The sequence below is a fragment of the Paramisgurnus dabryanus genome, chromosome 3 (genome assembly GCF_030506205.2).
Source record: "Paramisgurnus dabryanus chromosome 3, PD_genome_1.1, whole genome shotgun sequence".
In the NCBI taxonomy this organism is placed as follows: Eukaryota; Metazoa; Chordata; class Actinopteri; order Cypriniformes; family Cobitidae; genus Paramisgurnus; species Paramisgurnus dabryanus.
Window position 1 is genome coordinate 41,688,736 of NC_133339.1, and position 16,999 is coordinate 41,705,734.

The 16,999-nt window shown below is 38.1% G+C and overlaps 1 protein-coding gene across 1 annotated transcript in view; it reads left to right on the top strand.

The window, feature by feature from the left end:
- Positions 1-13,060, top strand: part of LOC135744990 (5-hydroxytryptamine receptor 3C-like) — a 51,589-nt gene extending 38,529 nt beyond the window's left edge. The window contains exon 5 of the mRNA XM_065263372.2: positions 10,492-13,060. Within this exon, the coding sequence (XP_065119444.1) occupies positions 10,492-10,676 (185 nt within the window). The 3' untranslated portion in view covers positions 10,677-13,060. The remainder of the gene's footprint in view (positions 1-10,491) is intronic.
- Positions 13,061-16,999: the final 3,939 nt, after the last annotated feature.

The following is a 16,999-nucleotide window of genomic DNA, read 5'->3' on the forward strand; positions in this document are numbered from 1 at the left end:
AGGTTCATTATTCATAGGTGTGGTTTGGGCGGATCGTCAAATAAACCAATCAGAACGCTATCCAACATTCCCTTTAAACGCAAGGGCGCAAGTTCCATGGTGGGTTGCTATTATTATGATGGATTTACCAGGCGCACTCCAGGAGCGGTTCACAGCCGAGGAGACCGACGTTCTTGTAAGAGCAGTCAAAGACAGAGAAGTTGTTTTGTATGGGGATAAGAGAAACCTGCCCAAATCAGCGTAGGTTAAACAGGCGTGAGAGGAAATAGCCACAATTGTCTCATCAGCTGGCATCCCCAGGACGTTGTGCCAAGCGCTACAATGATGTCAGGAGACGGGGGAATCTCAAGCTCGCCAGCATAAATCGGGCACGCCGTGTAACGGGAGGTTAAAAGGGTTTGGGGGCTTTGAAATCGGACCCAAGAAACGCAAGCAAGGTCCAACCCCAAAGAACACATTTAATTATTATTTACATAAAATAAACGTTAATACATCCACACAACAAACTTATGAAAATATTTTAATCGTTATTTGCATGAGAATTTTTTAACGCAGCCACACAATAAATAAAAACTATCACCACCATGCTCACCACCATGATTCCCCTTATCTCATTTGTTAATATTTTTTATTTTAACAATTTATAATTTGCAAAAGGGATGATTTGTAGGATGAGTAATGATGTCTAAATGTGTCAGCAAGTTTTCTGGTTGTCTTGTCACAGTGTATTTACAAACCAAAACAATTACAAATGTAAAAAATGGATCAACATAATCATGTAAAGCAGCTTAATTTTATATAATCTTGACTTCTTCACAAAACACAACCAGTTTCAACTTAACTTTGAAACACATCTTTTTTTTCCAACGCAGATGTGTTTCTACATAAACACACACAAACACAAAAAAAAGAAAAAAAAAAGATTTAACTTATTTATTAGCAAGAGTCAAGGACCCAACTAAAGCAAACACTGATCACAATAATGGTGATTTGTTGAAATGATTTGTTTTTTTTTCAATATTAATGGAGGGTGCAAACCTGATATTGATTCAATGCAGTTAACATTGACAAATCAACTGTTTTTAACATTGTTTCAATGGTTTGCATGCTATCTGGGTATACATCCAGCAGTGTTCATTTACCTTTGGGGGTTTTGCTGCATGAGAGCTTCCTGGGGGCTAAGTGAGGGCTGCCCATGCAAGGGCCGTCGTAGCCTTGTTTGTAGGTCTGGGCCAGTTATGGGCTATTGTCTGTAATCCAGAACTGGGCCACTGTAGGGCCGTCATTCTTCGTTGTGTGTGAGCCGAGGAAAACTGGTGTGTGGGCCGGAGCTGGGCCGTAACAAAATTGCTATGTGGGACTGTTGCTTCACAGCAAGAAGGTCCCCTGTTCAAGCCCCGGCTAGGTTAGGTGGACTTTCTGTGTGGTGTTTGCATGTTCTCCCTGTGTCAGTGTGGGTTTACTTCGGGAACTCCGGCAAAAACATGCAAGGTAGGCAAATTGGAGGTGCCAAATTGTCCCTCCCCCAACCTGTGTCTGGATTAACTTGACTGAATAAACTTGTGTATGACTTAACCAGTTCTCACCATGAATATAACCATAGATGCTGGAATGGTGTAAAGAATAAAGAAAGAAAGAAAGAAAGAAAGAAAGAAACATGGCTGATGATGGCTCCTATTAAAAACATTAAGTGTGTCACATAAATGAAAACTTGGATTTTGCACTTGACAAAGGAGTGAAATATGATTTCTAAAGGATGCTAACTTAAATGTTGAACCAGTGAGATCATCAGATGTTTCTAAGAATTAAAATAGTCAAATATCATGATTTTCAAATGTTTTAAAGGCATCAAGTTTATCTTCAGCGCGTATGACAGAAGTTGGAAAAAAGTCTGCTCTGCTAGTGCAAGCTGAAGCACTGAAAAATAAATTAAAAATGTTGAGGTTTCAACTAGAAATTGAAAGAAATTAAGCAGCTAAGGATGCAGATGTAAAAGGAACCCCATCTGTAATGACTTGAATGCTGTAGCATGCTATATACTACTAAAAACTGTTGCTACAAACACATTAAACATTTTCATAATTTTTAAAAATCTCAAAATATGATCCCGATTTTAACCTACTGAACTGCCTTTGGCTGTTACTTCCAATCAATTGAAAATAATTAAAGTTATATAAGTCCCCACTGTATTGACTGAACTCATCACCCAGACTGCCATTCTCAAGAGTGCTTTATTGCTTCACCTCCGTGAACAAACAACACATAGCAACACAGCTAAATGTCGCCCTCTACTGGTTAACTGTTGCATCAATCAGTATCAGTACATCTCCCTTTTTTTTTTTAACAACAACTTAAACATGGTCTGTAAACTGTAACAGCACTTTCTCATTATAACAAAAAAAAAAAAAACATGTTAGATCAACACTATCTTTCTGCATATTCTTAACATTAACTGCACAAAACTTTGTTGCATACTATATATATATATATATATATATATATATATATATATATATATATATATATATATATATATATATATATATATATATATATATAATTATTATTATTTTGTTTTCTATAACTACTCTTCTTAACACTCTTCTGTCAGTCTTTTAGGTTTCATCACGTGACGACGTGGTCTTCCCCCACTTATCTCAGTGGAAGGTAAGTTATTTGTGATGTTTTCAGGGATAGTTGCAGAGCTAGGTGAGTTTTCTTCTACCGTTGTTTGCTCATTTAGTCCATCAGAGATAACCATGTCTGTACTTTCTATACAGGTGTTTGGCACTTTCAACAGATGACGGCGATTTCTTCGCAGTGTGTTACCATATTCTGTAAGTACCTCGTAGGATCTTGGTGTTGTCTCTTTGATGACCTTTGCAACCGGTCCCCACTTTCCATCACATCTGACACGTACCGTGTCCTTTTGTTCCAGTGGGCATAACTGTTTGGCATTCCTGTCATAGGCTTTGCTCTGGCTGTTTAACTTTGTATAATCTCCATGTCTCATCTGAAGCAAGTGTTCGGCTGAAGGTAGCCGTGTTCTCAGCTTCCTGTTCATGAGAATTTCACTTGGAGACCGTCCACATTCTAGAGGGGATGCTCTGTAGTTTAGCAGTGCTAAATAAGGATCTTCTCCAGTCTCAGCAGCTTTCTTTATCAGGCGCTTCACTATCTGTACTCCTTTTTCAGCCAAGCCATAAAACTGGGGGTACAATGGACTTGATGTTACATGTTCAAACCCAGAAGTCTCTGCAAAGTCTCTGTAGTCTTTACTGCTGAACTGTGGTCCATTATCACTTACCACCGTCACCGGAATTCCGTGTCGCGCGAAGATGGCTTTAATATGTTTTATCACCTGCTGTGCTGTTGTGCTAGTCAGCATCGCCAGCTCTGGATAGTTTGACTTATAGTCCATGATGACCAGGTAGTCCCTCCCTGCTAGGTGAAACAAGTCCGTTCCGACTTTTCTGCACGGTTCTTCTGGTTTATCGTGGGCCATAAGGGGTTCCTTAGGTTGCTGGTACCTGTGTCGCTGACATGTCTCGCAGCGCTGTACCAGTGCTTCTATGTCCCTGTTCATGTGTGGCCAATACATTAAAACTCTTGGGCGTCTCTTGCATTTCTCAATGCCCAAGTGTCCTTCATGCGCGAGTTTTGCCATTTGTGAGCGCATGGAGGTAGGAATGACGATCCGTTCCCCTCTCAGGAGCACCCCATGCACAACTGACAGCTCATCTTTAAAGCTCTGATATGGATTTGACAACTTTTGGTCTCTTGGCAGGTGGATTTTTTCGATTACTTCTTTTAGCTCACGGTCTTCTGCCGTTGCTTCAGCAATCTGTCTCCATTTATCTTCAGACACTGGTAGGTGTTTCAGTATGCAGTCTATATGAACCTGCACATCGTTTTCTGTGTTACTTGATCCTGTATGGCTCAAAGATGCTCTGCTGAGTGCATCTGCCATTACCAGGTGCTTTCCTGGTGTGAACTCAAACTTTAGACTGTATTTCTGGAGAGGAAGCATTAACCGTTGGATGCGAGGAGGAGCATCTCCCAGTGCCTTTCCTGAGATCGCAATCAGTGGTTTATGATCTGTTTCCAATACCACTTCTCTTCCATAAATGTATTCGTGAAACTTTTCACATACAAAAACTGCTCCTAATGTCTCTTTTTCAATTTGTGCATAGTTTTTTTCTGCTTCAGTCATCGTTCGTGATGCATATGCCACTGGAAACCATGCCAAATCATGTTTTTGAAGCAGAACTGCTCCAAGTCCAACCTTAGAAGCATCAGTAGATACTTTCATTGGAAGCTCTGGATCAAAAAATTTCAGCACTGGTCCTTTAACTAGGCTGTTTTTGAGCATGTCCCACTCAGTCACATGTTCATGCTCCCATCTCCAATCAGTTCCGCTTTCCAGCAAACTGCGCAATGCTTTGGTTTTGGCCGACAGATTTGGAATAAATCTTCCCACATAATTGACTAAGCCCAATGCACGTTGCAACTCCGTCTTTTCTTTGGGTTGTGGCATTTCTTGTATAGCCCTTATTTTCTCAGGGTCTGGCTGTATTCCTGCAGCAGATATTCTGTTTCCCAGGTAAGTAATGTCACTCACCCCGAACTGACACTTTTGTTTGTTTAGTTTCATTCCTGTTTCCCGTACTCGTGCCATCACTTTCCTCAGTCGCTCATGATGTTCTGCCCTTGTGGCACCCCAGACGACTACATCATCTAGAAAGACTCCCACACCTTCCATGCCATCAAATATTTGTTGTACAGTCCTGTGAAAAACCTCTGGATCTGAGGCAATTCCAAAAGGCATGCGTAGAAAGCAATGTCTACCAAAAGGGGTGTTAAATGTGCACAATAATGCACTTTCCTCATCCAGTTTAACTTGGTAGAATCCAGATGATGCATCCAACTTGGAAAAGAATTGTGCTCCAGCTATTGCGCTTGTGATGTCTGATTTAGTTGGCAACCTATAGTGCTCTCTTTTGATCCATTTATTCAGATCTCTTGGATCGATACAAAGTCTCAGATCACCGTTCTTTTTTTCCACAATGACAAGTGAATTTACCCAGTCTGTAGGTTTTTCTACTTTTCTCACTATTCCTTTGTCTATCAAGGATTGCAGTTCTTTTCTCAGTTTTTCCTTCAGGGCTAATGGCACTTTTCTTGCTGCATGGATAACTGGTTCTGCATTTTCTTTCAGCCGAATTTTGTACTGATTAGGCAAGCAACCGATACCCTGGAATACATCTTTGTACTCACTCTCTATCTCTTTGGTAAAATCTGCACATATGTCCATTTGTTTGCTATGTGCTGCGCCCCTAGTGGTCACTAGAGCACTATCAATGAAATGAACTCTCATTATAAGCCCAAGTCCTTCACTTGCTTTCAGACCTATAATCGGCTGTCTATCCTCCTCTACTAGAACAAACAGTGCACTTATGGTGCGTCCTTCTCCTGAAAGTCTCGCTCTGAAAACGCCCTTATGGGGAATCGGCTGGTCATTAAATGCTCTCAAATCCAATTTCTTGGGTCTCACTTTTGGCTTATTGGTCATCTTATTGTAGTATTTCCTCGGCAAGACATTTACTTGTGCACCCGTGTCGATTTTCATTGGCACTGTCACACCATCCACCATCAAAGGTGCTATCCATTCATCATCATTACGTTCATATTAGTCAGAATTGCTGCTTCGACAAACAGTGGTTCTCCGTCCTCACTATCACTTTCTTCTTGTTTATGTCCGACGACATGTACCTTTTTATTTGTGAAACAGGACCTGGCAAAATGATTTCTTCCTCCACATTTTCGACATTCTTTGCCATATGCTGGACATTCTTTTGGAGCATGCTTACTTCCACATCTCTCACAGTCTCTTCCCTGTGATTTCCATTTGGGTTTCTGTGGCTGTCGTTTATCAAATCTCTTTGTGTGTTTTTGCACCGTTTCTACAGCAGCAGTTTCACTTTCGTTTTCAAACGACTTCAGTTGCATCTTTGTACTTTCTGCAGCCTGACATATACCAACTGCTTTTTCAATGGTAAGTTCTGTTTCTTTTAATAACTGCATCCTTACTCTCTTGTCCTGCTCTCCTATTACAATCTGATCTCTTATCATTGAGTCGCACAATGTGCCGAAATTGCAGGATTGACTCTTAAGGCGCAAGTCTGTAACATACTGTTCTATTGATTCAGTCTCTTTTTGCATTCTATTCCTGAAAACATACCGTTTATATGTTTCATTCTTTCTCGTGTGCAGTAATCCTCAAACTTGCTCAGTACCGCGGGCAGCGTGTCCCTTTCCTCCTCCGAAAAGACGAATGTGTTGTATACATCCAATGCAGCCCGTCCAGCTACAGTTAGCAACAGAGCTATCTTCCGTCGATCGTTTCTTTCATCGAGTCCAATAGCCAACAAATAAAGCTCAAAACTTTGTCTAAAAGCTTTCCAGTTAGCGTGGACATTACCCGTCAACTTCAACTCGTCCGGTGGGCGTATATTATTCATTACACTCATGTTTTACGAGTTAACTCCTGGTACCATGTATTGACTGAACTCATCACCCAGACTGCCATTCTCAAGAGTGCTTTATTGCTTCACCTCCGTGAACAAACAACACATAGCAACACAGCTAAATGTCGCCCTCTACTGGTTAACTGTTGCATCAATCAATATCAGTACACCCACAGATTTCTAAGACACAAGACCTTTGCATATTGGATCCGAATTAAAAACTCGTCAAAAAATTTTGTACATTAAAAGAAATTGGATCAGGTTACATTTTCTGTGTCTTTTCCTTCCATTCACGGTTGAGTGGAGTTAAAATTTCAAACACTTTTTAACTTGTCAGACTTTTTAATTTTAAAGGAGATTGTGAAATCTTGATCAAGTATTAATACACCTATGGATAAGAAATACCATTGAAGTTTGAATTGTATTGTGTTTTCTCCCATGACTCCTCTGGATCATCCAAATGGTGATTGGCAAATTTAAGACGGGCCTGGACATGTGCTGGTTTAAGCAGGGGAACCTTCCGTGCCATGCATGATTTTAAACCATGACGTCTTAGTGTATTACCAACAGTAACCTTGGAAACGGTGGTCCCAGCTCTTTTCAGGTCATTGACCACCTCCTCCCGTGTAGTTCTGGGCTGATTTCTAACCTTTTTTAGGATCATTGAGACCCCACGAGGTGAGATCTTGCATGAAGCCCCAGTCCGAGGGAGATTGACAATCATGTTTAGCTTCTTCCATTTTGTAATGATTGCTCCAACAGGGGACATTTTTTTCACCAAGCTGCTTGGCAATTTCCCCTTAGCCCTTTCCAGCCTTGTGGAGGTGTACAATTTTGTCTCTGGTGTCTTTGGACCGCTCTTTGGTCTTGGCCATATTAGTAGTTGGATTCTTACTGATTGCACTTTCCCGGTGGGCCGACGTACTTTTTGGGCTGAAACATCTCACTATCTTTGTCTGAGCAGCCCAGTTAGCGTCTTTTTTTCTAGACAGACCGGCCAACTGACATTTAAGCAGCAGCCCATTGTTTTTTTTTTAAACGACATTAAGCTGGCCCAATGACTGACCAGCACAGTCATGGTCCTTTTTTTGCTAGATAGACCGGCCCACTCACATTTAAGCAGCAGCCCATTGGTTATTTTTTGTTTTTTTTTAATGACATTAAGCTGGGCCAATCACCGCTTTGGTCTCTGTCACTCTGTGCAAGCGAGCGTGCATCGTCGGTCAGTTCACGTGTCAAAATAGAGAGAGAGAGAGAGAAAAACGCAAGGGAGGCGCAGAAAAACTGCGCGACTAAAAGATGCAAGCCATTTAGGCAGTTGCTGCAAAATGTTTTAAAAAGCGGCAGCAGGACCTTCAACTCGCGTCGCTGGTGATGATGATGATGGTGGCGGTGGTGGCACTGGCAGCACTGGCAGCACCAGCACGCAAAGTTTCAGTGAGGAAAGGGAGAGAGACGAGGGTGAGTGTAGTGACTGCGGTAAGCAGAACTGCTTTCAAAACACAAGTTTAGATGGATACCCCTTGATAAAACTGAGTCAAAACCACAAATTATGGTGATAAAGCTGCAATAAAATAATTGCACTCTGCTCTGTGACAACAAGAGTGTATCTGATTCGTAGATTTTTCGTTGATTGTCTGTTTCAAAACGTATAATTTCTCTTCAAGCAAAATCAAACAATCCAGGAGATCTGCTTACAGAAAAAGATATGTTTACTGTATATAACAACACACTTGACAGATAATGTTAAAAATCTATATTACTGTAATCACACAAGTTTATTTCAGTGAATGTAGTGAGTACTGCAAGTAATAATCAGTTTTCAATATTACTGTAAGCTAGCCTAGAAATCTAGACGCACCCTAGCGGCCGCAAAATATATTTGCTGCCAGGGTTTAGTCTAGGCACTCACAATACACTTAACAGCTCCAAAAACCAAAATTTGGTCAGGCCAATCACATCGTGTGTAGCGTCTGTGGGGCGGGCTTAACATGATGACGACAGAGCTGCGACGGTTCCTACTTGAAAACTTCGTTCTTCGTTGCTCTGATTGGTCATAGCGCTATCCTATTGCGTGCAGAGGCATTTTGAGGGACAACCTTATATCCCGCCCCTTGCATTGAGCCGTTTGTGTGAAGAGTTGCCAGACCTTACATCTTGAAGTAGGTCTGGCTAACCAGGCTAACTGTAAGCAGCACTTGTACAGTATTTTGAAAAAAAAAAACAATTCAATGGCAAATTTTGCCAATTGCATGAAGCTTGTTTTAGGATTCATAAGTGTGGATTATACAGTTTTATTGCATTAATAAATAACACGTTGTTGTGATTCATCCCAATGTATAACAAACAACCAATCTCTATTTGTCAGAGGTAGTCTAGACTAAGTCATAGAAACACAATTGTACATGAGAATACAAGTTATTTAACAAGCAGTTTATAAAAGAGGCAACCAACATACATCAAACATGCGTAAATGTATTTACAGACGCAATCTCTTAAGAGTTTGTCATATGGTCTCATTCTTTGGGGCAATTCACACTTTCCTTATTAGTTCTCTGTTGAGCTTCAAAAGGTGCCATAGAATTTCCCACTGAGATGTTGGAGCCTTTTTGATGTAGAAATCAAGGGAAACTAAATAATAGCTTTTCTGAAATCCAAGTGTCAGCTAGCCTTCGGATTGAGAAACGGTCTTCGTGGATAACGTTAGCAACACATAATAAACCAAGAACAGCCTTTTAATGGTCAATTTCGTTTTCTTAATGCAGATAAACATGCATAAACATTATGGGGTGGTTCCTGGACAGGGATTAGCTTAAGCCAGGACTAGGCCTTAGTTTAAGTGATCTGTTATTAGTGGATTTTATTTGTCAAAAAACACTGTTGATAGAATTTTATAAAAAATACTACTTGCACATATTAGTGTGATATATAAATATTGTAAATCAATGCATTTGTTGACTATTAATTAATAAAAATCACAGCTCTTTCCCTCTAACTCAATGTATTTCAATGGCTCACTGTGAGCTTCCAGGAACCAACTGAAGTCTTCATGAATCACATGACGGCCGAGCTTTTTGGACTTCTATTGTCAGTCTCTTCTTAAAGGGCTATGGATAGAATTTGTCAGCGCAAACCGTCGTGGTCTAATAGGGTTAAGCATAGTGTATTTCCGTGTATTTTGAGTATTTGTTTTAATAGTGTGTTTATTTTATATTTTCCTATAACTGAATCAATAAAAATAGAACGTCTTGAGAATTTCTGAGATCATTCGAATGCTTCTAGTAATGTGTCGTGTTGGTCTTAAATTTTACTCATAATGGTCTTAAAAGGTCTTAAAAAGGTCTTAAATTTAACTTGCTGAAACCTGCAAGAACCCTGATCCTTTCTACAACAACAGACAAGGGCTTTCTCGAGGCTTGCATTAGCATAGCATGCATCGTCAATCAGCGGATGGCGGGCGGGTGCGGCTTTGAAATTTGGTCAAAATTTTATTTTTAATCATACATTTTTTTTTTTGCTTTATATGCATACTAATGTAGTGTTACATATTTTTTCTATATTTTACAAATAATTTTTTTATTATTGGTCCATATATAATCACTTGTGTATTAATAGATTTTAATGTAAAAAATACTGCAATATCAGCCAGGTGTCAAAAAGAGTCATATATAGAAGAGATTATGTAAACAACTTGAACTGACAAATAACTAAATATATATTCTTGTCCTAGTTATTTTAAATTTAAAACAATAACAAATTGGCTGTGAAGTACCTAAAGTTAAATAAAAAACTTTTTGTTGTTTTAATTGAATTTTAATTTTAGAATTATCTGGGGTGGGGTTAAATGCAATCACAACCCACTGGCCATGAAACTCGACCAGCAACTCTCGGGCCCGGGACAAGACTCTCTAACCACTAGGCTACAACTGCCCCCCAAAACCATTGTTTGTCATTCTTTTTACAGATGGTGTAGACACGTTTCCCATGAGAATTGAAGAGCCGACATGTACGGTCAACACTCAGAAGAAGGCATCACTATACTGGAACAGAGTGGCAAAAATCATAGATGAGAGCTTTATTGTTCTATACATTATCACTGTTATTGTGTTTCTGTCTGTTCTTGGCAAGATGTGGTTTCATTTCGAATAACCTCTTATACAACCTTTTAGTGTATGTGGCTCCCCAGTGTTTGTTTAATTCTATTCACGTCCCTTTAAATTGGACATTCATGAAAATCTGACTTTTTTCATGTTTTAGTGCTGGGTCCCCAGTGCTTCTATCAACATAGAAAATTTTGAATCATGAATTAACGGATTGCTGGAAATAGTCTTCAACGATTTCTTAACAGGATTTGCCAAGAACGAATGACATTGGCGATCACGTAGTTATCAACAACAAAACAATAACCAGAAAGTAGCCACAGTAAAACCAGCGGAGCTAAAAACAATACCGGAATCAGTAGCGCCTCCTAGTGGAGCTTACAACAATAATCATTTAAATCACATAACAATTTCTTTTGTTGGATATTTTAGTGAAAAAGTGTGACCCGGGGGATTAAATGCTTAAACATTTAAAAAAATAATAAAGTAAAAAAAAAAACTTACTCATTTTAGTTAACATTTTTAACCTACAAAATCCATAACTTGGGAAGTTGGGAATGCTCTGAGGAATACCCATCTTTGCTTCTGAATATTTAGTCACTGTTCAAGTTATTATTGTTTGTTTTGGTATACAGGGACACTTTCATCTACAAAATGCTGTTTCGGGTGTATTTTTATGGTGGATTAAGTTCATTTAATGATTGTCGTGGACTATGTCATAAAGTTTTGTGTTATATCAATAAGTTTGCTATAGACCCTTTTACAACACACATGATCAAATAGCCTGCCCGCATTTAGGCAACAGAAGTGGTGTTATTCTAATGTGTTAGCAACTCAAAGTTGATCAAAACAGTTTACCAGCATCAAAATGTCTGGTTGTTGCGTTTGGTTGCACTAATATAACATAATAATATACGTATGTATCTGGCAACTTTATTTTTGGCCATCTGCTAAAATCTTCTATCCACTCCACTATAATACACGGATCTTGTAGCTGTGTTGAAAAAGTTGATAGTGTAAACTTTTTAAAATAACATTGTCTGTGTTGCTTCACTGCTGATTCTTGTCATACTTCCGTTGCCAAGATGCGCGTGCATACGCTGCCACGTCATCATTGTGTCCAAACAGTAAAAAGGTCTATATGAACATAAATTAATGTATAACTTTAAATGTAATGTAGTTTAAGAAACTAAGTGTCTAATTTGTTTTCTTTATACTAATACACTTTAAAACCTTTAAGTTTGCAATAATTAACTGGTAGCAGCTTTACCTGCACAGTACTGTTTAGTTTACAGTTTTTACTGTATTAAGATTTACAGTGTAATACTACAAATAAATGTGCAGTTCATTACTGCATTCCTGTACATTTACAACACAACACAACAGTAAATTACTGTACATTAACAGTATGTCAATTGCATTTAATTTACACACTGTAAAAATACTTTGCTGCATTTTTAAAATACTGTATTTTTACAGTGCAGAGAAAAACAGGTAACTGAGTTCCTGGCCATGTAGTGTATTTTACAGGAATGCTGCTGTACAATGTAAAAAAAAAATGCAGCATGATGTTAAAACAGCTTGATTTTGCAAGCCAATTCAACCTACTCTTTTAAGTTTTGACCTGTGATAAGTTGACATAACTCAAAAAAATAGTTGTTAAGTTAAAGTAACTAAAAATTATATGTTGATTTGACAAAAATGCTGATTTTTTACAGTGTACATCATATTTGCCAAACATACGGTAACACTTTATACTACTGTTTCAACTTAATAGGTAGTAACAAAGGAACTAATCTAGTTACTAATGGTTAGTTCTGCATTAACACTGTAGTCACTGGATAACTAATAAGTAAGTGTGATTAACTAATCAGTAAGTCAATGCACACATTTGTTTGGGGTAAGTAACAATTAGTTACTTGTTACTTATTTATTAGTCATTATTAACTACTAATTGGTGGTGGTTGGGGAGATTCCCCTGTTCATATGTAAAGCGCTTTAAGTACTGAGAAAAGCACTATATAAATGTAAGGAATTTTATTAATAAAAATGTAAAATTATTATTATATTAAATGCCTCCTAGAGAATTACACATTAACCAATACTTATTTAAAGTAACTATGAATTTCCTACTTTTCACAGTCCTAGTTTGTTTTGCCTGTTTCTCCATGTTTTTCCCAGTCATCATCCTCCAGACAATCATCCTCTATTTCCCACAATCCTCTTTACTCCCACACCTGAACTGTGTTTGTTATTATCCTTACCTGACATTTATGAGGCTCATCACTCCATTGCCCGTTCTCTTCTTTGCAATGTTTAGACATCTATGTAACATTCTAGTTAAGTTGGTGCATGTTTATTGTATATTCAAGTCATTTATTCATTAAAAGTTATGTTTGTTTTATCCCGTTGTCCTCACCTTCATCCTCCTATATGAACGAACCATCTTCTGATTACATATAACAAGGTTAAACCTGAGGCTTTGACTGAGTTGTGTTTTTGTATATAAGTCTGTGCACAGCAAAATCCCTGGTGTTAAATTAACACCCGCTCGGTGTTTATATGGGTACCTGACAAAAGTCAGTCTGGTTTGTAATAAGAAAGATGTCTTTTCAGTTGATTTTATCTAAGGCAGTGGCTGGAAGTTGTGGTTGTAGTTCGGCTCATTATCACCAGGTGTCTTCAATAATCAAATAATCACTCAAATGATTGCTTAAGTATCTTATTAACTCTAACACTGCTTCGGTGTTACTTTTAACACCCTGCTGGTGGTACCCATATAAACACCGAGCCAGTGTTAATTTAATTTTGCTGTGTGGGTGATGATCTCTTTAAGAAATTATATGTCAGAACAAATTAATGTACTAAAAAAGCTACGGTACCATACTCTCAGATCTTTTTCATTCGCAGAATTCCACATTTTTCCAAAAACTATTTTTGTGGAAAAAGCAAAAAAGTCTGCAGATTCCATCTGGCCCTGCACATAAGATCAAGCAAAACACAAAAAGATGTGTAAAAAATTATCACATCCTTTTAGTGCATCTCACATGTGACAAAAGTAGCTTTCTTTTACCTCAGAAACCTTGACAATATTACCAATTTCATATGCAGAAAAGCTAGTTCACCCACTTATGACATTAACCCCTGATTTTAGCCATCTTTCTAAAATCGCTGTGCATAATAACCGATGAGCACATGAAGATTTGGCGTGTTGATTATATTTATCAAGCAGCAGCAAAAACACCAATTTACGAAAAACTTTTAACTATCGGTGCAAAACCGATTAATCTGTCTACTGTACTTTCCAGTCTATAAACTGCATCCTTCAAAAATGCGTCATTAAGACGTAATAATCATATATTTAAGTCGTAGAAATAAAATTATTTCAAAAAATCCATGCCAAAGAACAGACATTTAATCTGGAAAGGCAAGTTATTAAACTAAACAATAGCAGACAGAACAGCAGACTGAATATATGTCTGTATGTTGAAGTAATATAATCAGTTATTTAAACGATAAAACCATAGCATACAGAACTTACCTGGAAGGTTGAATAAGCTAAATTAACCGAACAAGCCAACTAGCGTGACATTCGCATACTCGTCCATTTCACATTACAGAATCCATTGAATTACATAAATACAGAAGCAGGATATAGCTGACTCTCACAGCTGTAGATGGTAATGTTGTCTCCTGCCTCATAAATGTCAAAATTAATTCATACTGACTTACAAGGACCTGACTATAAGACACAGCACCAGCCAAGCTATAAAAAAACTTGACTTATAGACCGAAAAATACAGTACCTTTAATTTAAAGGCAGGATAGGCAGGAATTATCTAAAAAACTTTTTAAAAAATTTGTTTAAACTGTCTTTATATTAGAGCTGAAGATCTTTGCCCGAACCCGACGGGACCCGTCGGGACCCGACGGGCTCGGGCGGGTTCGGGCTTTATTTCTAACATTTTACACGGGCTCGGGGCGGGCTCGGGCTTCCGCTCCGGCTTTGTGAGGTAAATGAGCGGTCAAGTTCAAATCAGTAGCGCAGGATCGCGCTGAATTCATTTACAGTGGATTTAATGATTTTCCTCATCAAAACATGTAGCCTAATCTTGGTGAGTAGGTTTTTCAATGTATAACTAAATATGAATAGACAGAGGATATAGACTAATGTTGGCAGTAGGCTAATGGAGAGAAGTGCCGACGCAAATCCTGCGGAGCCTGCCTCTTAATTTCGTTATTGCCAAATACCCATCTTAATTCAGAATGTATTATCTTCATTTAATTGGTTAAGAAATAATAATTTTATTGGCATATTTATAGTGTATTGCATAAGCCTATTTAGAATGAGATGTTACAATGTTACAGATTACTTATTTCTTTGTTTCAACTTCCAAGTGGCGTGTAGATTATTAGTCATGAATAAATAATGTTAAAACCTGTGTAAATGTCTCATTCTTGACAAAAGCTGTGTGTGTGCGCACATTTAAATAATGTCGGGCTGTAAACGGGTTCGGGCTTTTAAAAAGCTGTCAATCTAAATGTACGTTCGGGTTCGGGCTGCATTCTGTCGGGCTTCGGACATTTCGGGCCTAACTTTTAAGGCCCGATTACAGCTCTACTTTATATACCAATACATAATTAAAATGTAAGTACTCTGAAAAAGAGAGTATAAAACTCGACTGTCTGTAGACCCCTCATGACTGTTTTAAACACAGCTAATTATTTCCATTCGGGACGAAACAAATTATTGGCTTGCGCGACTATCACTCTCTCTCGCGACCATGGCACCACCCCTGTTGCTATGGGATCTGCCCACACATGCGCACACCCGATTGATTTGAACGTGCACGAGGCACTCTAGCAAGAGCAAAAGAACGGCAGAGAAGGATCATTCAGAACTCACAGTACCTGCATATGCAGTCAGCGAAGGCAAACAAGGAATAAATTAAGAAATCAAACAAGAGTAAATACTGCGTGGCTTTTCCTCGAGTCGACGATGCGGTAGCAGTATTGTCTCTGGAGTGTAGTCCTTATCAGAGTCAACAATGCTTTCATCACGGAAACTCTTCCATGCAAAACACCGTTTATGAATCTTCCACGAAATTCACCTTCATCACAGTGTAACTGATAGTAAAAAAATTGTATCAATGCAATCTGTTTTTAGCTTTGTCTTATAAATATAACTAGCTCGTTTACCGAATCAAACAAAATATATTTTCAACTTTACCAGTATCGATATGCTAGCTTAATAGTGAGTACTAAAAGCCATCCTATTTGTTTATATTCATAGTGATAAAGTTAGGTGTATTATTACATGTGATTGGGACATGATGTTACTATGCACCGCACTCCTTCCTCTCCGCTCGTCTCAGGTAAATGCTTTCTCCAGCAGAGCAGTCGGCATCGCGTGTGTTTTTATACTCTCTTTCTCAGTTTACTTACATTTTAATTATGTATTGGAATATAAAGACAGTTTAAACAAATTTGTAAAAAATATTTTTTAGATAATTTCTGCCTATCCTGCCTTTAAACTGATTACAATTGTCTGTAAACGCAGCTAGTGTCGAAGTTTAAATCTAGTTTAAAGACACATCACTTTAACCAAGCATTCACAAAATTCATCTTATATCATTGACTTGAATTATATCAGATCAAATGCAAATTATTATCTTTAGCTTGAAATGTTTATGAAACGCATCTATGCTAATTATACTACATTTGCAACTGTACACCTCTGCAATATGGACATAACATGATAACCTATTACTCTTCATTGTAATATACAAAAATCAAATCATTGAAATAATGTGTATTGTGAAAAGTGCTATACAAATAAATGTATATTTAACTATGTACATTTAACTTTTTGTCACAACATCATTGCAGTACATTACCATGTAAGTAATTTCAGTATATAAAATGTGGGAAAATGATTAATAAACAATGAGCAAGTGACTCTAAACTTTTACAAAACAGTGTATGTAGATAGGGTGCTTGGTCCGCACTATTTGGACGGTAATTGTTTCTCATAGGGACGTAAGGTATTTTTTCATCATTTACAGAGGGTTGTCAGTGGTTATTGCCATCCGAATACAGAATGTCAATGTTTTCCTCAGACCACCCGCATTAAAATCCCTGTTCGAATTACTTATTGTTTTTATTGAACACCAAGGTTGAGTGGAAATTTAATTGCTGTCCGAATCCAGATCTCTGAGTTTAAAAAAGAGGTTTAATGCAAAAGTTATCCTGCACTGCCTTTATGACCACTGAAAAGCACCATATGGTCGCGCACTTCAGGTTTATTCTGCATAAGTAAAGTGGATTTCTTTGCATGCATTTTGAACATCTACCCGAAATCTCGAAAATGTT